General features: G+C 40.5%; 1 protein-coding gene across 1 annotated transcript in view; it reads right to left on the minus strand.

Moving 5' to 3' along the window:
- Positions 1-6,516: 6,516 nt before the first annotated feature.
- syngap1b (synaptic Ras GTPase activating protein 1b) overlaps positions 6,517-19,840 on the minus strand; it is a 102,298-nt gene continuing 88,974 nt past the window's right edge. The window contains exons 20-21 of the mRNA XM_030073456.1: positions 16,345-16,406; positions 6,517-6,634 (exon numbers count right to left, since the gene is read on the minus strand). Coding sequence (XP_029929316.1) covers positions 6,517-6,634; positions 16,345-16,406 — 180 coding nt within the window. The remainder of the gene's footprint in view (positions 6,635-16,344; positions 16,407-19,840) is intronic.

Below are 19,840 nucleotides of genomic sequence, written 5' to 3' on the forward strand. Positions count from 1 at the left end.
GCAGTGACCGCCTGAATATCGCGAGAGTACAGGGCGTATTCACGAGATTGCGCCGCGGGTTGCCAGGTCTGTTGTAAATCCCCTCTTGTGCGATACTCAGGGTAATGATAAGCTTTTCTGCCTCCTTTTGTTACCCTGTGACTGAAACAGTTGAGATACATTATTTTTGCACGAATAACCACACAACACTTATTTTTTATTCACATAATTATGTCTACCAGGCATAGTGTGTGTGTGTGTGTGTGTGTGTGTGTGTGTGTGTGTGTGTGTGTGTGTGTGTGTGTGTGTGTGTCTGCAGCAATCTTGCAAAATACTTCTTTGTGCACAATTAGGACTGTATGACGAGGAATATCTAAAACCCTGACCCTAAACTATCCTACTCCCCTACTTCTGCTCTCTCTCTCTCCTTATTTACTGGCTAAATCGCTCGACCAGTGCTGCACTTCTTCTCTCTTTCTTCATACTTCTGAGTCACTATACGCCGCTCCCTCAATTCATTCACAATCTAGCTTGCTCCACCTGACTCTCTCCCTCTCTGTATCTTCGAATAATACTGGGCCTATCAGGCTTTTGTTTTTTTTATCCTGTGTTTGCTCCAGAGCGTGCATTGCATTTTTTTGGGTGGGTTTATAAAACACACTGCTGATGGAAAAGTCAACGTAACGCAGAGCAGACACATGAGAGAGACCTTAGTAGTAAATTTGAATTTTGTTATTCTAAATTGCTGTGAAAGCCATAGGTTTATGACCTCTGGCAAATAGGTTACCGCCAACTGGTATAATATATTATTAAAGTGGAACATACTGAAACAAACAAATAAACAAACAAACAAAAAAAGCTAAAACTGACTGGAGTTTCTAGTGCTGTCTATAGTCTCCCAGGCCTTTATCTTACCATGAAAGAGGTGTCCTCAGCGGTCAGCACCATGTGTGCACATGCAAAAGGCTTTCAGAGATACAGGCCGCGCAGCGAATGTCACCCTGAAGCTTTCTATTGTTATGCCCGAAAACTTTCTGCCTTGTGGCTGCGTTCGCAACAAAGGCAGGTTTTGCTTTCATGAGAGGGTTACTTGATAAGTAAACGGTGACTGAAAGTTAAACTCTCAAAGCATGCAAATTATTTTGTAAATTTCCCTTTATCCACCGTGCACACCCACAGTTTGAGACACCATCCTCCACACGGCTGCTCTTTTTATTTTGTGATGGTGTTCGTGCAAAGATGCCTCTTCCAAAACGGGGTGACCGGATAGGCCAATTAACTTCTCCATTTTATTCAGGGAGACAAAAGACAGGCAGAACTGCCTCTGTGATGTTTGCGAACAAACATAATCGGGCAGACATCATCTGAGTGGTTAACGGCTGCTTTGGATGCTTGAGAACTTGCACAAAGTAGTCGGCGTAACCGATAAGGTGAATACCGGGTGTCTGCCTGATTAAGTTCATTGGGAAACATCACAAGACTATAGTTCTGCCTGTAATTTGTTACCAGTCACTCAGTATTACTTCACCTATTTTTGAAAGCAAACTGCGTCCATTACAAACACACCTACTGTGCAAGACATCCAATATTTTGTATATTAAGGCTCTCATGCTGTTTTATTTTGTTTTAAGACCTGTATTTCATTTGATGATTTTTCTTTTTCATTTGATTTTGGCAATAATATAAACCATACCTACTGAAAACCTAAGCTTTATGTTGCGCTGTAGTCTGTAAGTATGTGATGGGACACTTAGATTAGAAATCAAGCTTTACTGTGTTAACGTACCACAGGTAAAGATCATCAGATGTTCAAAGAGTGCAATCTCTGTGTGGTGTTCATTTGTGTCATAATACATTTAATAATAATACAACTTAATAATCCGCAAGTTTTCTCGTTTGCATTTACAAATGAGTTGTTATTATTATTGTACAATATTCCTTATTACTTTATAACTTAGTTACTATATTACTTACTACTATATTACTTAAATATAACTTAAATATAAGTCTTGTGAATCAATATGTTTCCATCATTTCCACAGGGTTCAAACAAATCAGAAATGGTTGTGCTTTGGGTTTAAAGTGATAAAGCTGGACAGGCCACTAAAGCCTCCATGCTGTGTTTTCCTGACAGTTGCTCTCATATCGCTCGTGCTCACTTGTGATCAAAAGTGACAGTGGACAATTTCATCTTGGTCGTGGAAAGCGAGGTGAACCATTCTCAAGTGTATCTGACAGATAGTGTGCTGAGCCAGAGGTTATTTTTCTAAGGCAGGCAAACGTGCAGAGGAGACTAGACAGATAATTATCAGAGTAATATCCTCGATCAACACACACACACACACACACACACACACCATGTGCAGTGCTGACATTCTGGCTATGTGTCTCACAGTTCTCTGGAAATTCGGATGAATTTTAACACCATAGTGTGTGTGTGTGTGTGTGTGTGTGTGTGTGTGTGCGTGCATGTATGCATGCAATATTATGTTTCACTTGCCTCACTGTCTGCTTGTCTATCATCTACTTCTGTCCTCCACCGAACAAAAGCAAAACTCCTTGGAAATCTGTCCACAATAGCATCATTTAATGGTGCAGTGTGAAGTGTTTTACTGTCTGAGCAGGAAAAGGACACAGCCAGAGACTTGAATAGGAGGAAATTAATTCTATAAATGTCGCTGCAGTTCCTACTGGTCACCAACAGAGGTCGATAAAGCTCATAAGTTACTTAAAATGTGATAGTTCCCACTGGATTGAAAACTCCACGGCACTGGGCATGGAGAGCAGTGGGATAGAGATTGGGGGCTTTTTTTTTTTCCTAGGAGGATGATGGAGTTTTTTAATCAATCATTACGATTCTGTAGAAATGAACTAAAGCAGAGCCACAAAACATCCAGTGACATTCATCTGCATTTTATTTTTAACCTTTTCAAAAAAAAAAAAAGGACTGGTTGATTTCACGCCCCAAAAACATCAGCAGTTACATGCACTTTGTCTTTTCTCGCAAATAATAGTAGTTGGAAAAAAAAAATAATCATCAGAATTTCTGATCCTTTTAGTGCCCCTTTAAATGCACTGTTAGCATTCAGCCACCCCAAAACGTATTTGCTGCCAAGGTCTCCAGTAAGCTGAGCTGGTTCTCTCATCTCTGTTTTAATTCTGTGTTCATCGCCTGAACCTTTTACTTGCCCTCCTATTGTGCTAAATTTTTTTGCACTTTCCCTTCTCAGTAGTTGTCAACCCACTAAGGCACTGCATGCAAGTCAGTGTAGGAGGATGAGGATAATTACAAGCTTGCTATATTCAGTAGTGTCCCCAGTTCCTGCCTCCCATACTCACTCTCAGCACGTTAGAGAGTATAAGGAAATGATCTGCCATGCCCACCAAAAGATGCATTAGAGTCCCGAGCCTCAGAGAGAAAGAGGAGGCCCCGGCGAACAAGCACTGTGATCGAGCCGCAGATCACCAGAATTTCATTTACATCACAAATCCATAAAAAGTTAGAGTGAACGAGGTTGTAAAACTTGAAAATGTATCTTTATATTGTAAAGATGGTCAGAAAGACGTGACTTCCACTTGCGGAAATTGTCCCACCTTCCCAAATCATTTATCCTGCGATGAGGTTTAGGATTTTTGACTTGTCAGAGGAGGTAGTTTCCTTCCACAAATGGCATTTTATAACCTTGGCATGCTCTGAGCCCGCACACTTTGCATTATATGTTAAGCGAGCAAACACAACTTCATGAGAAAAAAGTGTGAGAAGCCGGCCTTGCCTTCACTCCCCGCAGGTTTTGACACTGACTTTGACACTTGGCCAAAGCCAGCGCCTTAAAAAACATATCACACCTTTTCACACCAAGTTAAGAATTTAATTATTTGTTTATTTATTAATTTATTTACGTATTTCTATCTCCAAGATTCACCCACCCGAAAAATATAAATTCCGGTTTATTCAAAAAAAAAAAAAAAAAAAAAAAAAAAGGAAAGAAAAGGAAAGGAAAGGAAAGAAAGAAACGATGGAATTTTCATCAACCGCATCAAAGGAATTAATCAACAAAATCAAAGTGGCAATAATCATTATCATTATTACAATAATAATTCAATGATCAGAATATCCACATTCATAACAAATCCATATACAACTGCAATACACTCTTCAACATCACTCTTCCATTAATATACACAAAATCCCCAAATGTCTGTCCTTTTCAAAACAACAATAGAGGAGTTTTTCGGGGAGGAGGAGCTATGGCTTGTCAAGGGGTATGAAAATGAGTGACCAGCGAAGTAGATGGATCTAAGGTTAGTAAGAGTATAAGGGGGGAGGCACACTTATTTAATAAGGACCTATACAAAAACAAGCAATGGCAAAGAATGACAATACTTTCATGGACAGATTTGCCGATCTAACCAAATCTTCAACTGACAAAAGGTTAGAGGGCTCCATGAGAGGCAGAATTTGGGGAACTAAATTTTAAGGAATATATAAGGGTTGTCTGAATAAATATATAACTCTGAATGACAACCGCTGCAAACATATACCATAGGAACCTAAAGTGAAAATCAGATACGCAAGAACTCAAAACAGGTCGAGAAATTCAAAGAAATGCAGATGGAGGTTTCTGGAAATATTGTCTTAGTAGTCTATATATGTACAAACATTGCTTGGTCACCCAAATCTACTTTAAAAAAGCTTTTTAGTTGGTCAGAAAATGAGTGCAAGCTTAAGATTATGTGAGTTACTTCTTGTATGAGAGCCTCAAGAATGCAGCTAAGTGACAGACCTTGCTGATATTCTAAGTCTGCACAGAAAGTGCCTCTGATAGCTGTCCATACACATAAAAACCTTTCCATGCCTCAGTATTGGTAACTTCAGAAGACCTATTCATAGAGAGAGAGAGAAACATTAGAGGAAAAAATAGCTGTACACTCTGCATGTACAAACAAACTGTATATACACATAGACATACCATATATACACATTTATCCAGTATATACACAAAGATTTATCCAGTACACACACTTATATACAAACACATTCACTCATTTTTCGGCAGAACCTCTAACATATCTCTCTCTGTCGTGTTTTAAAAGTGATTCGAGGTGGAAATGGCAGGGACTTCAACTCAGGTTGGTGTTAATGGAGTCCACTCATAGAAATAAATGGGGAGTTTCACAGCAAATTGGACTCCAGAGGCGAGCCAAGCGACCACACTGAAACCGGGGAACGCGTCGTTTGACCTCCCGCTCAAGTTAAACTCCAGACACATAGTTGAATTTGGAATACAAAATAATAGATGTAAGAATGTCCTTATCCAAAGACTTTGCGATCGTCCGTAAAATGGAGAGCTCCATGGCGATTGTTGGGCGAAAAAACATCATCCGTCCACTTTGTTCAATCTCAGTGATCATAAGCAAGAAGTAGAAGGGGAGGGGGTGGGGGAGTGGGCGGGGGCACAGGTCACAGCAACGTGCAAATTGTTGTAAGGGGAGCAGGTAAAACACAAGTTTGTCCCTTCCGTCACAGTCCTAGGGCAACGATTCTCCTCAGTGCTCCACAAGATTGTCTTAATAAGAAAACTCGGTTCATATAAAATGGATCATTTATGAACTTCCATTCGATAGAGGCGTCTATCTTTATCAAGAAATAAACATCTGTTCCGGAAGATTTCTGATGAAGAGTTTGTTTGTCTGTTTGTTTGTTTGTTTTTTGTACTATGTTAAGAATAAGCAGTTATCATATAAATATAAATAATAACATTCTGTCCAGTTTTTCAAAGTTTTCATTGAAGCAAGACTTTTTTTTTTTTTTAAGCAGTTTCACTTGTATAGGCTGTGCATATTTAGTTTCCTTTAAATCAATGTCTAAAAGAGATTCAAATGGAAGAGCTAAAACTATGAGCTGAGAAATTGTTGTAAATGTCGAAAGAGAGCAAATAGGTCTAAAATGGAGTAAAATGAAGTGATTAAATAATGCTTTGAGAATCCTAGATAGATAAATAGTTAGAGTGAATAGATGAATAGGAATCCAAAAGTAATGTGAAAAGACTAAGAGAGAGAGAGAGAGAGAGAGAGAGAGAGAGAGAGAGAGAGAGAGAGAGAGAGAGGGAAACAAAGATTTTTTTTTTTAATTAAATGAGCTTTCACGGAAAAACTAAGAGAAGTCAAGCACCTTTGAAATACATCTTACCCACAGTACAATACATCTCACTCACTCTCTCTCACTGTGAGCAATGTGCCTTCCTTGGACTTTTGTCTTCCTCCGCTCTACTCACTGATCGGGCTGCATAGCTGTTCTTCGCATGCTTGGTAGGCCAACAAACACCACTATATGTTGGGCCTCTCTTCAAAAGAAAACTGTATATCCAATCACAAGGCGTCAAACACATGAAAAAAATCCAGTTATCCAATCAGAGAGAGAGGGCCCAAGTTAAGCATGGTTAAAAAAAACCCAGCATTTCCTTACATGGTCCGCTGGGGCTCTGCACCATCCTTTGAGCAAAGGGAATGGGACCAGTGCCCCAAGTTCTCCCTTTGTCAGCCAATCGCGTCACGAGAGAGGGCTCTTGACATTTGGCCATGCCACCCTGTGGACTGCCCATGGTGCATCAGCCAATTAGGTTCCAGATTGTCCTCGATGAAGCTTTGAGAGTGGCTAGGGGGAGAGAAACAGGGAGACAGAGAGAGAGAAGAAACGGGGGAGGTGCTTGATCAGGTGCTATTGAAGCATAGCTAAGAGATCTCATCCTAGGCGGACCAAGTATCTGATGGCAGTCTTTCCAAAGCTGGACTCATCTCTGTTCTCAGTTTTGTGTTCAGCTCTGAGGCAATTGCTTGTTTACCTGAGTCTCTCAATTTTATGTCACTGAGGTATTTTCATGGCAATATTAATCTCTCAATCACGGATAAATCTCACATCTCTACCAGAGACTGGCGTTCAGACCTAGCCTGCTCTCAATCCCACGCTCAGTATTTTCACAAAGAAAATGTAGCCCTACAAGCTATCAAAATAGAAGACGGACAATCTTTCCCTGTGTAAAATTGCTAGCATTATTAACATTTGGTGGTTCAACAATTAAACATTCACTCTATTTATGAGTTTCACCTTTTCTGTTTTATGGCTGACCCACTAGTACTGACCTATGAAGCACTAGCGTTGGCCATGTTGACTTTTGACACAGCAAAGTACAGCAAGTGATTTATTTTTCTCAAAAGATTAAAAAAAAATAATAATAAATGGCTGATACTACAAAGCTGATGTGAGACTCTTAAACTCCTCTTGGCTCCACCTGAACATCTACACAGTTACCAAGCTGAGTTGTTGCAGAGTGACACCAGTGTGAAGCTACAAAGACAAAAACAAATTCACATCCAGACAAACTTTACAATAGACAGTTCATACAGGAAATGAAGGGATATGGCAACACATTACAAATAGTTCAAAAAACTTGGAGTTTCAGTGTTTGACACATGATAAATCGAAGAGCTCATTTAAAAAAAACACATTATATCCATGTTAGAAAAAAATTTTGTCTTTGAGTTCATCATACATGTTTCTAAAATTAGGTCTTAGGTTACCTTTTAAATCCTTCAAAAAGTACCAACAATAGTTTTGGTTTAACGCTGTTATCAAACATTTTTAGAAATAGGCGTCATTCCACTCTCAAACGGTGGATATCTCATTTTTGGGGATGAAATTTCAATTTGCTGCATGTACATTCTTAATCATCAGGGGCTTCACAACATACTTTTGGTGTCTTACAGATTTGGTTGATGACTGGCTAGTCTACTGGCCAAAGGATGCTGAGAGTATGTATCCCAGGCACTTAACGGCAATAACTGACTGGCTAAAGCAAAACTAGATTGGTTGAAATGGTCCTCTCCTTTCAGAAAAAAACCATGACAGCGTGAAAAAATATCCAAATGTTTGCGTGGAGAATAACTTCTAACTAACAAAATACATCTTTTTCTTGGAATGCAGCTGCACTCAAAACGATCTGAAGTATGTGGTAAGTGCCCAAAAATGTTATGATAATCGGTCAATGACATTTGCTTTTAAAGTACTTTCATTAACACCTGCAATTTACGAGCAAGTCACTTCAATATTTAAAACATATTGTGGCATTGGAGATGTTCTTCTGAATTATATAAAAATAAATAAATAAATAAAAATAACTAATAATGCGACCTTAAACACAATGGACACAAACACTTTTTTTTTTTAATGGAAAAAGACCTTGATAACTGGCAATAGATTTCCAATGTCCATTTCATTCAAAGCACCTTCATTCAATCTCAAAATTCAATCTGTGTTTGCAATCTGAGAATTGCATCGTAGCTAGTGCAACCGCCACTGAATGAATGAAACCGAGGAAAAATTGCATTTTTAGGGGGGGTCGGTTCCCATGAATTTGAAACAAGCCAAGTTATTAGCAGTGACCGATCCTTCAATTTTGATCTCGCGTCCTGGACATTTTAGGGGAGTTGCTTTCATTTATATGAGACTGGAGATTGGAGGAGGGTTGTTATCAGACATTGACATGGAAACCCCACTACCCCATCAGACATAACAACACAAAGGGATGCACAAACAACAAAGACCAAAGACATAGACACATAGAAAACATATTGGGAGGGGGGGATAAAAAAAAAAAAATGTCCTGGCAAAAGACAAACAGCTGGAAAGAGAGGAAGACAGTGAGTGAGTAATGAAAGAGGCAGTGCTATGGTAGACACAGACATTTGATTTGAAAATGGCACCATTTTGTTTCTGTTTAGCACCAGTTGATCACATATCGGTTCTGAGATTGAGAAGAGAAAAATTGCACGAGCTCACTCCAAAAAAGCAACAAGTCCTTTAAAGTTGAAAAATAAATAAACAAACAAACAAATAAATAAATAAATGAATAAAAATCCCCAAAATGTCTGCGCATCTTCCGACAATTCACCCCTTGCGACTTTGGATCTCTGTTTTTTTTTTTTTTTTTTTTTTTTTTTTTTTCAGCCCTCAGATCGTTTTCTCACGCAAAGCAAAGCAAATTTGGATGCCCTCCGTTTACCTCTATAAGCTATTTGAAAACCCTGTTGAAATACGCTCAAAGGCACTAAGTAAGCCAGACTACACTACGACATATCTACCTAAAGAATTTGCAGCCTGGCATATTCAGGACAGGTAAACTAAATACACCTGCATCTGTGGGAATCGAGGGATACTATGAGCTGGCTTATAGCACTACCGTGTTAATGGCTACTATGAAGTCTTTGGGGTGCGAGACATTCTGTAGTGCTTGTTCCTTACATGTAGGTTGTTGTTTTTTTTTCTGTTTGTCATGAAGCCACAGACAGGCAATGAGCACACAAAGCAGATGTTCACATATCGGCTTGATATGGCAACTACATACTTGTATGTCAAATGCTTTGTTTGACTGATTCAAACAGTTTACAGTATATGATAGGGTATCATTATCTTGTCCTGCAAGAGTGATACTGACCGAAGCTCGATCTGAGCGTCAAGAAAATGAGAGTGTCCATTGAAGAGCCCTTTGTGGTGTTTTAATGCGTTATGCACTGCACAGTAACTGTACAATAACTATTCCTCTCCCCCACACACACTTTTCTTCTCTCTCTTGCGTGGACCAAAAAAGTATTTCAACGGGGAAATATTTGGCAAAACATTTTCTCGTTAAATGGGCGAGGACGAGGACAAGTAATTTCCTTTTCTTTTTTTTTTTTTCTTTTTTTTTTTTTTTTAACTGTGTCATCTCTCTCTGATTTGGCTTAGTGTTGTGTTTGACCTACTCCCCCTTCTTCTGCTATGAGTGCTGTTGCTGTTGCCGTGGTCCCGGTTGCCTGTGAGGTTGTCATGGGGGAGGATGTTTGGTTGCCACGGAGCTCTCCATTCTGACTAGGTTGCTGATGTGGAGTGGGTAGAGAGGGAGGGTCTACGGTTTGGGGGAGGACTCCATTGTGGGGTGAGCTGTCAGAGGATATGCCCGAGGAAGAGACTCTGAGGCCTTGATCGTTGGTTACTCCTCCTCCTCCTCCTCCTCCTCCTCCTCCTCCTCCTCCTCCTCCTCCTCCTCCTCCACCACCTCCCCCTCCACCTTCAGATTTCACACCGGGGTCTGCAGAACCCAGGGAGGAAAGCTGGTCCTCCTAGCGAGACAGAGAGAGAGGGAAGGGGAAAGAGGAGTGGGAGCAGGGAGAGATGGTCGTAGGAGAAAGGCCATTCAATGGGCAATGGGAGGCATGGGAAGAGTTGTACAGGGGGTGGCCAGTCGAGGCAAGAGATAACGTGACATACAGAGGAGAACAACAGCAGAGAGTGCATGTTGAAGAGGTGTGAGAGCAAGAGGGAGGAGGCAAGTAGAGTGAAATAAAGATGAGTGATGGACAAGAGGGAGAAGCACCCGGAGAAAAGGGGTTCAAGAGTTCAAAAAGTGCAGAAGGCAGGACGTGATGGAATTGTGGGCGACATTCCCGAGTGGACAAAATCAACAACGAGCAGCGTGAGAGAGATGTGATCATGACGTGAGCACATGTAAAAGGGCCGTGGCGATGGCAAATTAGGGCAAGGGTCGGAAAAAATGAGAGACAAGTGACAAGGGATTGGAAGAACCACACAGAAAGAAGGAGAGAGACAGAGAAAGAGAGAGACAAATGAGTTACGGAGTCGATGCATGACGTACACCAATAGAAATGGCAGCATAGGAAAGGGGGCACAGAGAAAGAAGGGATGGAGGGAATTAAAACTCTTGAGGTCATATCGTCCTGATCCTCTCGTGATGAGTAGCAAGGGGTGTTTGTCGGTGACAGTTGTCAGAAAAAGTCAGGAAGTCAAGTGAGTTATTCTTCGCCAATGCGTGCAATTCCTGCTCAGTTACTCTTAAAACCTGTGCGTGCTTGAGCAGCTGCAAATATCTTAAACCAGAACCTATAGGAAGGGCTCTAAAGTGATGGCTTCCAAATAAATCTTAACAGCACATAGCATCAGCTTACTAGGACAGTATAAAACATGCAGAAAAGCCACATAGAGCTTAGCGCCTCATTTTTAAAAAAAAGCAAGGTCAAGTTGCATCCTATGCCCTATAGGAGGAAATCCAAAACTCTGTTAAATTCACTAATCAAAAATTTCTAACCCAAACCCACTGATCATTTAGCAGTGAGTTCTCTTTGAAATGCTGCACTGATGCATGTACTGGGTTGGAAATTTTGATTAGTGAGGGAGCCAAAGTTTGGTTTTGCCATCTTTTCTTACCTACATTGGTGCAGAATAACATCAATGCAAATATCAGTGTCTTTTCAGCTATTAGTTTTTTGTTTTTTTTAATATCAAGGTCTGTTTGCAAGCCTTCACTCCCAGTCGTGTTCACTGTAGTCTGTGTAGGAGCAGTGGGAAGAGAAAACATTTGGGTTATTGGGCCAGTAGACAACTATGAGGACTTTATAGATAATGGTGCTTAATGTATCCAAGAGCTGGTAAAAGATGCTTGGAGTACAGAAGCATTTGGAAAGCTGGAATTCACAGTTTCACCATCAGGCCTGGGCAGAAATACCTCTTGAAATAATTACACTCATCTTGCTTGGCACATTTGCTGGGTAGCGTCTACACACCATCGCAGGGACTCTGATTCACTGAACATGTCAAATGAGTGCATAGGAGTATTTTAACCCAGGTTGGTTCTGTATCAAACATGAAATACCACTTTAATTCTTACACACAAGAAGAATGAATCACTGTAACATGAATGGAATGAGGAGCTGGAGAAAGGAAAGACAGGAAGGAGAAGGGGTAGTTTGGTCTGCATCCAGTAGAGAAATGGTGCGAAAGGATCAAAAGCTAATTAGCATTGCAAATATTGTACTTGGTGGGTGTGTCCATTGTGAGTAGAAGGCGTGTCCATTTCACTAGAAAATTGAAAAGAAAAAACATTACCCCCAAAATTTGACCTGAACTGGCAGACCTTTTCTCTTCTCAATCAGAACCAAAATGAGCGAGAATTCATACATTTCCAGTTGCATTTTTTCTAACTGGTGCTATGAACAGCTATTCCCGTCTCAGGATACCAGTAACATGATCCGGGTGACAATTTTTTTTTTTTTTTTTTCACTACTCTCCAACTATTACAAGTCACAACCACCAGCTCCATTTAATATCCATGCGTAGATCACGTCTAGTACACATGTCTATTAAACTGGGGAAAACAAGCAGCTAACCGTAGACGCAGCAAGATTTTTACTGACATCCTTTTTTTTTTTTTAACTTACCAAACCTCGCTTCACTCACTGCGGCGTTTGATTAGCTCGGTGTGAGAGTGTATTTTTGGTGCTGTAACTAATGAATGTTAAGGCGCTGGAGACAGAGACACAAAACACATAGTGGACTACTGAAATGTTAGGTGTGTAGTAAATGACGCAAATACAGTATTATACACACAGGTTCTTACCCATCTCCTCCAATCTCACTCGAATGGCTGATATCTATGGCATACTGCGTCTTTCTCACCTCCACGCTCCAAATACAAATCTGCGTTTAGCGTTGGTTCAGCGATTTTAACGTTAAAAAGTGATTCACTTAAGCCTTGCGATGACTAGCTCGCCCAGGGAAGAACTTAAACTCTTGAAGTCAAACAAAAATCAGGGTGGTACACATGACACACTTCATCAGACGCACAACAAACAGTTGGCCCGCACCATCACTCAACCAACTAATGTGCCCGGGTGCCAAACACATATACAAACACATAAATATCAGAAACACAGAGTCACTGAAAGACAGAAACACACAGAAACATACAAAAAAAAAAAAAAAAAAAAAGAACATGTGCACATTAATCGATATTCTTCAGGGAAGGATTGGGTCAGATACGGAGATTTCCCATAATTCCCGTTGTTTATCTTAGGGTGAGCTGGGAGGGATGACTCAATTTGAATGGAAATGTAAGTTCATGGTACATTTTAATGTGCATAGGAAACACAGTGGTAAAAAAAAAATGTGCGGTGCAGCTGTATTCCTCGACGTGTGTTGAAGGGGTAAAAGAGAATTCGCACCATGTTGTTTCGCTAATTTTCATCAGTGCAGTTAAAACCTCGTCAACGAGGACGGAGGTTTCTTAAAGGAGAACTCCACCTGCACTGTTAGATCCATCAAATTGCAGTGTTCACTGTATTTCAGGAGTGTGATGCAATGTGATCATTTTATCGATCATTATTTTTTCTCTGCTGTAGCCACCCTCAACCTGATGAATCTATTTCTACTGCAATTTCCAACAAATTTCCAGAGACTGTGTGTGAACTTGCAAGTTTCAGTCACAGTTGGACATAGGAACACATAAATAGGACTACAGTCAGCCTGCCAACCACTTTGTGTAAAACATGTCAGGTAACTGTGCTGCTTTCAGAATCAGAAGCAGGAAGCTATTTATCCCTGAGGGGCCATTAGGCTCAGTGCAGTCTACTGAGGCCATACTGTTGGTGGAAAAATTGGTGTGTGTGTGTGTGTGTGTGTGTGTGTGTCAGAAAAACTACCCTTCTGAGCGACTAACACCAAAACCCAACATTTCCTGGTGATGTTATTTGCTGCCAAGTGTCTTTATAGCCGCTGGAAATATCTTAACATGATATAACATCTACTGTATGTTTGGCCACTTGTCTACAGGAATAAGAAAAATAGCAAAACAGATGAAAAATACAGATTTTTTTTTTTTTAACAGCATTAGATTTGTAGGCTTATTTTTTTCCTTTAAAACTTGAAATGTGATGTCATCAATAAATGATGTCAGCATCTACTAGATCCACTAACAGTGAATGAATGATATGATATTTATGTATTTAAAAAAAAAAATCCAAACGAAATTCATGAATGAAGTTAAATTTTATTGCCAGTTTTGACAAGAAAAGCCCAGAAGGTCAGTCACACATTCACTGTCAGCAGATCCAGTCGACACATTTCACTCATGACATCACATGTCCTGCTTTTTGTTTCTCAAATCTTGACTCAAGCTGCAGACTTGGATTACCAAAGTGTGTATAGTCTGTTTTAGTTTGCTTTTTTTTTCTTTGAGTTGCTTGGCAGAAGTAGCAAATTCACATTCAAAATTGTTAAAAATACGCCATGTCTCATATATAACAGAAATAAAATCTTAGATAAATTGTGAGATCATGAATGTTTGTGCATGTGAAGAACTGGGTGGGAACCTGAGGGCTATCCTGTTCATAATGAGTGTAACACTGTTGTAATTTTTTTGTCCAGTAGCACACAGCTGATTATTGTGTACTAAAACTGTAAATACATCATAAATTAAACCAAAGCAAGTGGAAGGATGGAGTGACCGTTAAATGTGATGAAGAGTTGAATATTTGCAAATGCCAACATCTGACAATAGCGGAGCTTGGGAATCAATGGCATCCATTGATTATTTGTATTTCTCTGCATTTCTGCCATAAACAATTTACCCAATGCAAAGAGTTACAGGAAGGTCTCCGTATATGACTTGAAAATCATTTGGGAATAAGATTGTTGGCATATATGTATGTGGATTGCTTGTTATGACTGGACTGTGTGTGTGTGTGTGTGTGTGTGTGTGTGTGTGTGTGTGTGTGTGTGTGTGTGTGTGTGTGTGTGTGTGTGTGTGTGTGTGTGTGGACAAACAATGGTATTTTCTTCTGTGGATGCTGCAACAGTCACACACAAAACACTTGAATAGAAAATTCTAAGGTATTATGGTGTTTCTCACAGGATTTGAATATCTCTGCCAAGGCATGTATAATATGCTCATTGGTCAACATAATCTGACAAAGCATTATCAATCAAAAGAAATATTCCGTCAAGTTGAATATCCAGATGACATTAGCATTGGAAGCCTGTCACAGAGTATTTCAAGAGTGATTACCAGTGAATACAAGAGACTTGTTCTTATGCTGGAAGGGTGACAACAAAACCAAATATTGTAATGTTCCCCTCATCCTGCATGGCAAAACAAAGAAAGTGCCACTTTTGTGAGCCGTGTATGGGAAGGGGGCGAATTTAACATATCGACAAGCATAGCACAGTGCAGAAATCACTGGAAAAAAAAAAATTGTCAGGGGGAAGAGGGTCAAAGTGGCACTAGCAGGATGCTCATGTAAAAACATGTTCGCCTTATCAGCCTAAATCACAGCATCATCTCACCGGTCATTCTGCTGGGGCCAAATGAAATTCTGGTGTTTGGTACAGACAGCGGTGTGGAAGATCTCATGAAATGGCATCTTAACTAACTGCATTCTGTGTTTTTCTGTGCCCATCCTTTGACTGTAAGGCAATGTTCTCTCCCAGCCTGTGGTTATGGTTAGGATGAGGTTTAGGAGGCGCTGCCTTACATGAGTTTATGTGTTATATCAAGGTTTTGAGGCAGGATGTATCACTGGGAGGGAGCATTCAAAAGTGCAAATCAATAGACTATCAGAGTAGAGTGGCAGGATTTTTGGTGAAGATTTTATTGGTGAAATTTTAGATGTGCAATCGGAGTGCAGCCTCTGTTTTTCCAGAAAGTTCAAGGCAGAATGAGTTGCATTTTCCTAAACAACAACAACAACGACAAGAAAAAAAAACAAACAAAAAAAAACGAGAGGTAGGAGTGGATGTGAATGAAGAGCGATGCAGTGTTGGCCTGTTTTCTGGTGAACAGGTAGTTGCCAGTGAGACAGCAGATTTTTTTGTTCTAGGGGTGTTTTTTAAAATTTTGGGCTGCTACATTCCGTCGCCATCCTAGGAATCAAAAAAATGCTGCTGGCTGTTAGCATAGCCAGGGGGGCAAGGGCCAACTTTGAATGTTGTGTTTGCAAACCGCAGCCAACAAATCCTACTCATTCTGCCTTTTAAGTAATTGGAGCTCATTTCATGGAGGCTTGAAATCTTCTCTGTGCACACGGAGTGTGGAGGAAATACAGAGCTGCCTCCTAAGTTTCCTAAATGACAGTGAGGAAACTCACCAAAATAAGGCCTTTTTGGTATAAGCCTTCAGCTGGACGGGTTGCTACACATGAGCGTGCTGTGTCAAGTTTATGGATGGCACTTTTTCACCGCCATTTGGACATGCAGAGTTGCTTTGTACCGCTAAGGCCTGTGTCTGCGCAGCTTTTGTAAAATCTTTGGTTCGTTGTCACTCTTCCAACGCAGCGGCGAGCCCCTCAGACCCATCAGCAACCTCGCTCCAAGCATTCTGTGACAGGCCTCTGTGTCTATAATGATAAATGCAGAGTGTGTGGGCCTATCAGTGTGCTGACAGGGTGCTGCATGTGGACAGGGACGCACATAGAGAACAGTAGATGTGGAGAGAGGCAGCAGATTATGGATGGAGAGTGAGAGTTTGCCGGTTTGTTTATTACCTGGTTACTCGGGGTGGGACAGGCGCAAGACGGGGCTGCACTAGGATGGACTGACGCCTCCCCTAAGAGAAATCACCGTATCTCATCAACACAGGAGGAGAGGAGAGGAGAGGAGAGGAGAGGAGAGGAGAGGAGAGGCTGAAAGCAGGAGGCAGGAGGAGGAAGACGACAACAAAAGAGGGAAGGCTTGTGTGCATTGGGGGCTGGGTCACAAGGGCAGTGAGGGTTGAAGAATCAACAGCCACATGAACAATACACATACAATTCACAACACGGAGTGAACAGAAAACAAGGACACACAGATAAAAAAAAAAATGCTTTCAAACACATATACATTCATAATGGCAACCACACATACACAAATATTATCAGAGACCCGACAGCCTTAAAGCATTAAAGCAGCCTGCCATGCTGTATAAAAGTAACAGCAATCATGCTCAGGGCAAGTAAGAAAAGCCGTTATGACGTGCACTCCAAACGGCATCTGCATCTGAAAGCAGTCGATTAATCCAATAGCCTTTGGAAAGCTGTGTCTTGCACATCTCCTGCTTCAGAAAGGTAAGAAGACAGTGTAAAAGACATGCTTATATCAAACATGCAGTCATCTAGTAAGTTGAATATACAGACTTGGAAAAACCCAGAATCATTTTTATATGTACACACAATACCCAAACAGACACAGAGAAATAACAGAAAAATAGGTTCTTTGCATTTTGACACACAAACACACACACACATACACTCAAAGAGAAGCGAGGCAACACACATTAAATTAGATGAGAATGCATCAGATTTAATGTGATGCATTTGATATGATCAATGTCAATACAAGCTCAGGAAGAATTTTTTTTCCCCCATAAAAGTGCCTCACTGATAGTCGCTGTTCAATAGTGCTGTCAAAACAATTGACAAGGTTCAGCTACTTTGGAAAAAAGTCTCCAGGAATGATCAATTTGACAGTTAAATAGTCAATATTTAAGAGAATCAGTTATTACAAGTGATAATAACTTGCCAAAGTACGGAATATTAACATCTCCCTGTAAATGGGTTAAAAATGAAATAAATTAATGTTAATGTAACAAACTGCTGGAAAAGCAGTTTAGCTGATGATGTAATAGTGCTGACTAATATAAAAAGTCCAGCTGTTACATTATTATTCCGTGTTATTATTACATCATAACTTCAACATATTTTGCAACCCTAATAGAGTAAAATCACTAAGTAGTGTATTAATGCAATAAAATCCATTACTTTAACAGGTTTAATCACATTTTTAATCCAGATTTTTATTACAGATTTTTATTACATTTTTAAAAAATGCTTAAATTATCAGTTGCTTAAGCTTTTAATTTGGGGAAATTCTTATGCATGCATTAAGTTGTTTCTGTGGGGAGCATTATGGCATTCTGCACTGGTGTCATTAAGCGTGGTTTAATTAAGTGTGGGGTGTTGCTCTGTAAGTCAGGCTAATTTGTAGCACTGGCCCGAGGTAGCAATGGCATCATGCCTCTGCTTTCTCACTTTGTGTTAATTTACTTTTCACCTCTCAGCTATGTACCACTCTCAGCCATTAAAGTTTGGAGTGTCATCGCGCTGAATAGCAGTATCTGCTCGTCTTAATTGCTGTGAAGAACACAGAGCTTTACGGGGAAAACTGACCAGCAACTTCTGACAAAAACGGCTGCACACAGCTCTCCCTCGAGGCACTTTCTCTTTTAGCAAAAAGCACCATGAGCGATGATTCAATCTGCATGACAATTAAAGGCGCGCACCAGCATAACAGTCTCCCTGATACTGTATCATCACATTTGTTTGTTCCCTTAAGCCGCGCTCAGACTGCAGGAGTTTGGAAATCCTAAATGATTTTGAAATCACATTTAGATTAGGATGTTCTTCTCTTTAACCTCAAACATGCGCACATGACAAGACCTGAAAATCATGGTGCATCACACATTACAGGTTATTATTAAGATTATCGTGCCAGAGGGAACAACGCACCACGTCATGTGATCTCATGGGGAAGCAGATGTAAACAACACAGAGCCTGACATGGTGCAGCAACTTGCCTGAGTGAGGCTTTGCAGGGAGAAAAAACAAAAGCACAAGGCTAAACGAGTCAAGGTGAAAAAATGGCTCTTCAGTGAGAACTGGAGGTGAGATTTTAGCTGTCAGTTCTGATGTCTGTCAACAGCAGTACGTTAGCTAATGTTAGCTCTGAGGGCTAGAGTGTTTAGACTTGGTAGTCTTGCCCGTCTCATTGGCTGTTGTGCTCAGAGAGAAGTGACGTAACCATCCAGGTTTTAAATCCCAAATATCAAAATATGTTTGAAAATTATCAGGCTGGCTCCGAGGAGTCTGCCAGCAGTTGGGTTTTGGTTGAGGTTTAACGTTGGATGCTTAAAGCCCTCACATTATCTGATAATCTGGGCTGAACATCGGTACTGTCCAACGTCCCAGACCAGATTTCTCGTCCGATTGTCGGGAGGGGTGAATCGGGGATGAATCAGCCTTAAACTCCTGTAGTCTGATCCTGGCTTTACATCAAACCCGTGCGTCTGAATCAGATCAGATCAGATCGGCTTGTGCTTGCCACGGAGTTCTTGATCTTAATACAGTTCAAAAGTGCATCTAAAACATCAAAAATCGGCCTGGATATTGTGCATTCTGGTTTTCTAAACTGCAGGGGCTCTGCTTGACTTCTGACTCCCAAATCAGATAATTCCTCCACTTCAACCTGCTGAAGAGTCGGGGTTGGCTCAGCCAGTGACTCAGGGAGTTTAAACTGAAATGATTCCACCTTTCTAACCACTCGTTTTTTGTTTTTTGTTTTTTTTTAATTATGAATATTACTATTAATTAATATTACTTAAAGATGCACCATGCAAAAAAGGGTCCTCATTTAAATCAATCTTCTGCAATTTTCCATAGTGCACATTTAAATTTTTTTTTTTTTTTTTTAACAGCAAAATCTGGAAGCACATGAAAGCATATTATTTCACAAACCTTTCTCCTGGTGGTTAATGACTTTATTATGATTTAGTCTACTGGAGTCGAGGACCATTGGGCAACACTGGGGCCACGCTGGAAAATCTGGAACGGGAGGATCTACAGTCAATGTGCCTTCGAGCAAGGCACTTCACTTAACCCTTAGCTATTCCAATTGAACAGCTCAATAGCCAGCAGCAGGAGACTGAGGTTGCACTGTCAGCTGGCTGGGCCAAACGATGATAGATGGAGGTTTGCAGGTAAAGCAGGGAGAGAGAGCATGTCTGCTTTTCTATAATTCTATAAACATTTTCTGACAGGCCAGTATTGGAGCTTAAATTGTCAGGGGGAGATAGGAAGTCAACACTAGCCGCTGAAGACGGGTAAAGAAAAAAATTATAATGCCAGTATAATCCTTTAAAGCTCTTCTTAGCGGTTCTTCGCAGATTTCTAGAAACTTGTTAAAACATCATTTACTGGCTTCTGAAACTGCAGCTCGTTTTCATGTGCA

Source organism: Myripristis murdjan, chromosome 16, assembly GCF_902150065.1.
Source record: "Myripristis murdjan chromosome 16, fMyrMur1.1, whole genome shotgun sequence".
Lineage (NCBI taxonomy): Eukaryota > Metazoa > Chordata > Actinopteri > Holocentriformes > Holocentridae > Myripristis > Myripristis murdjan.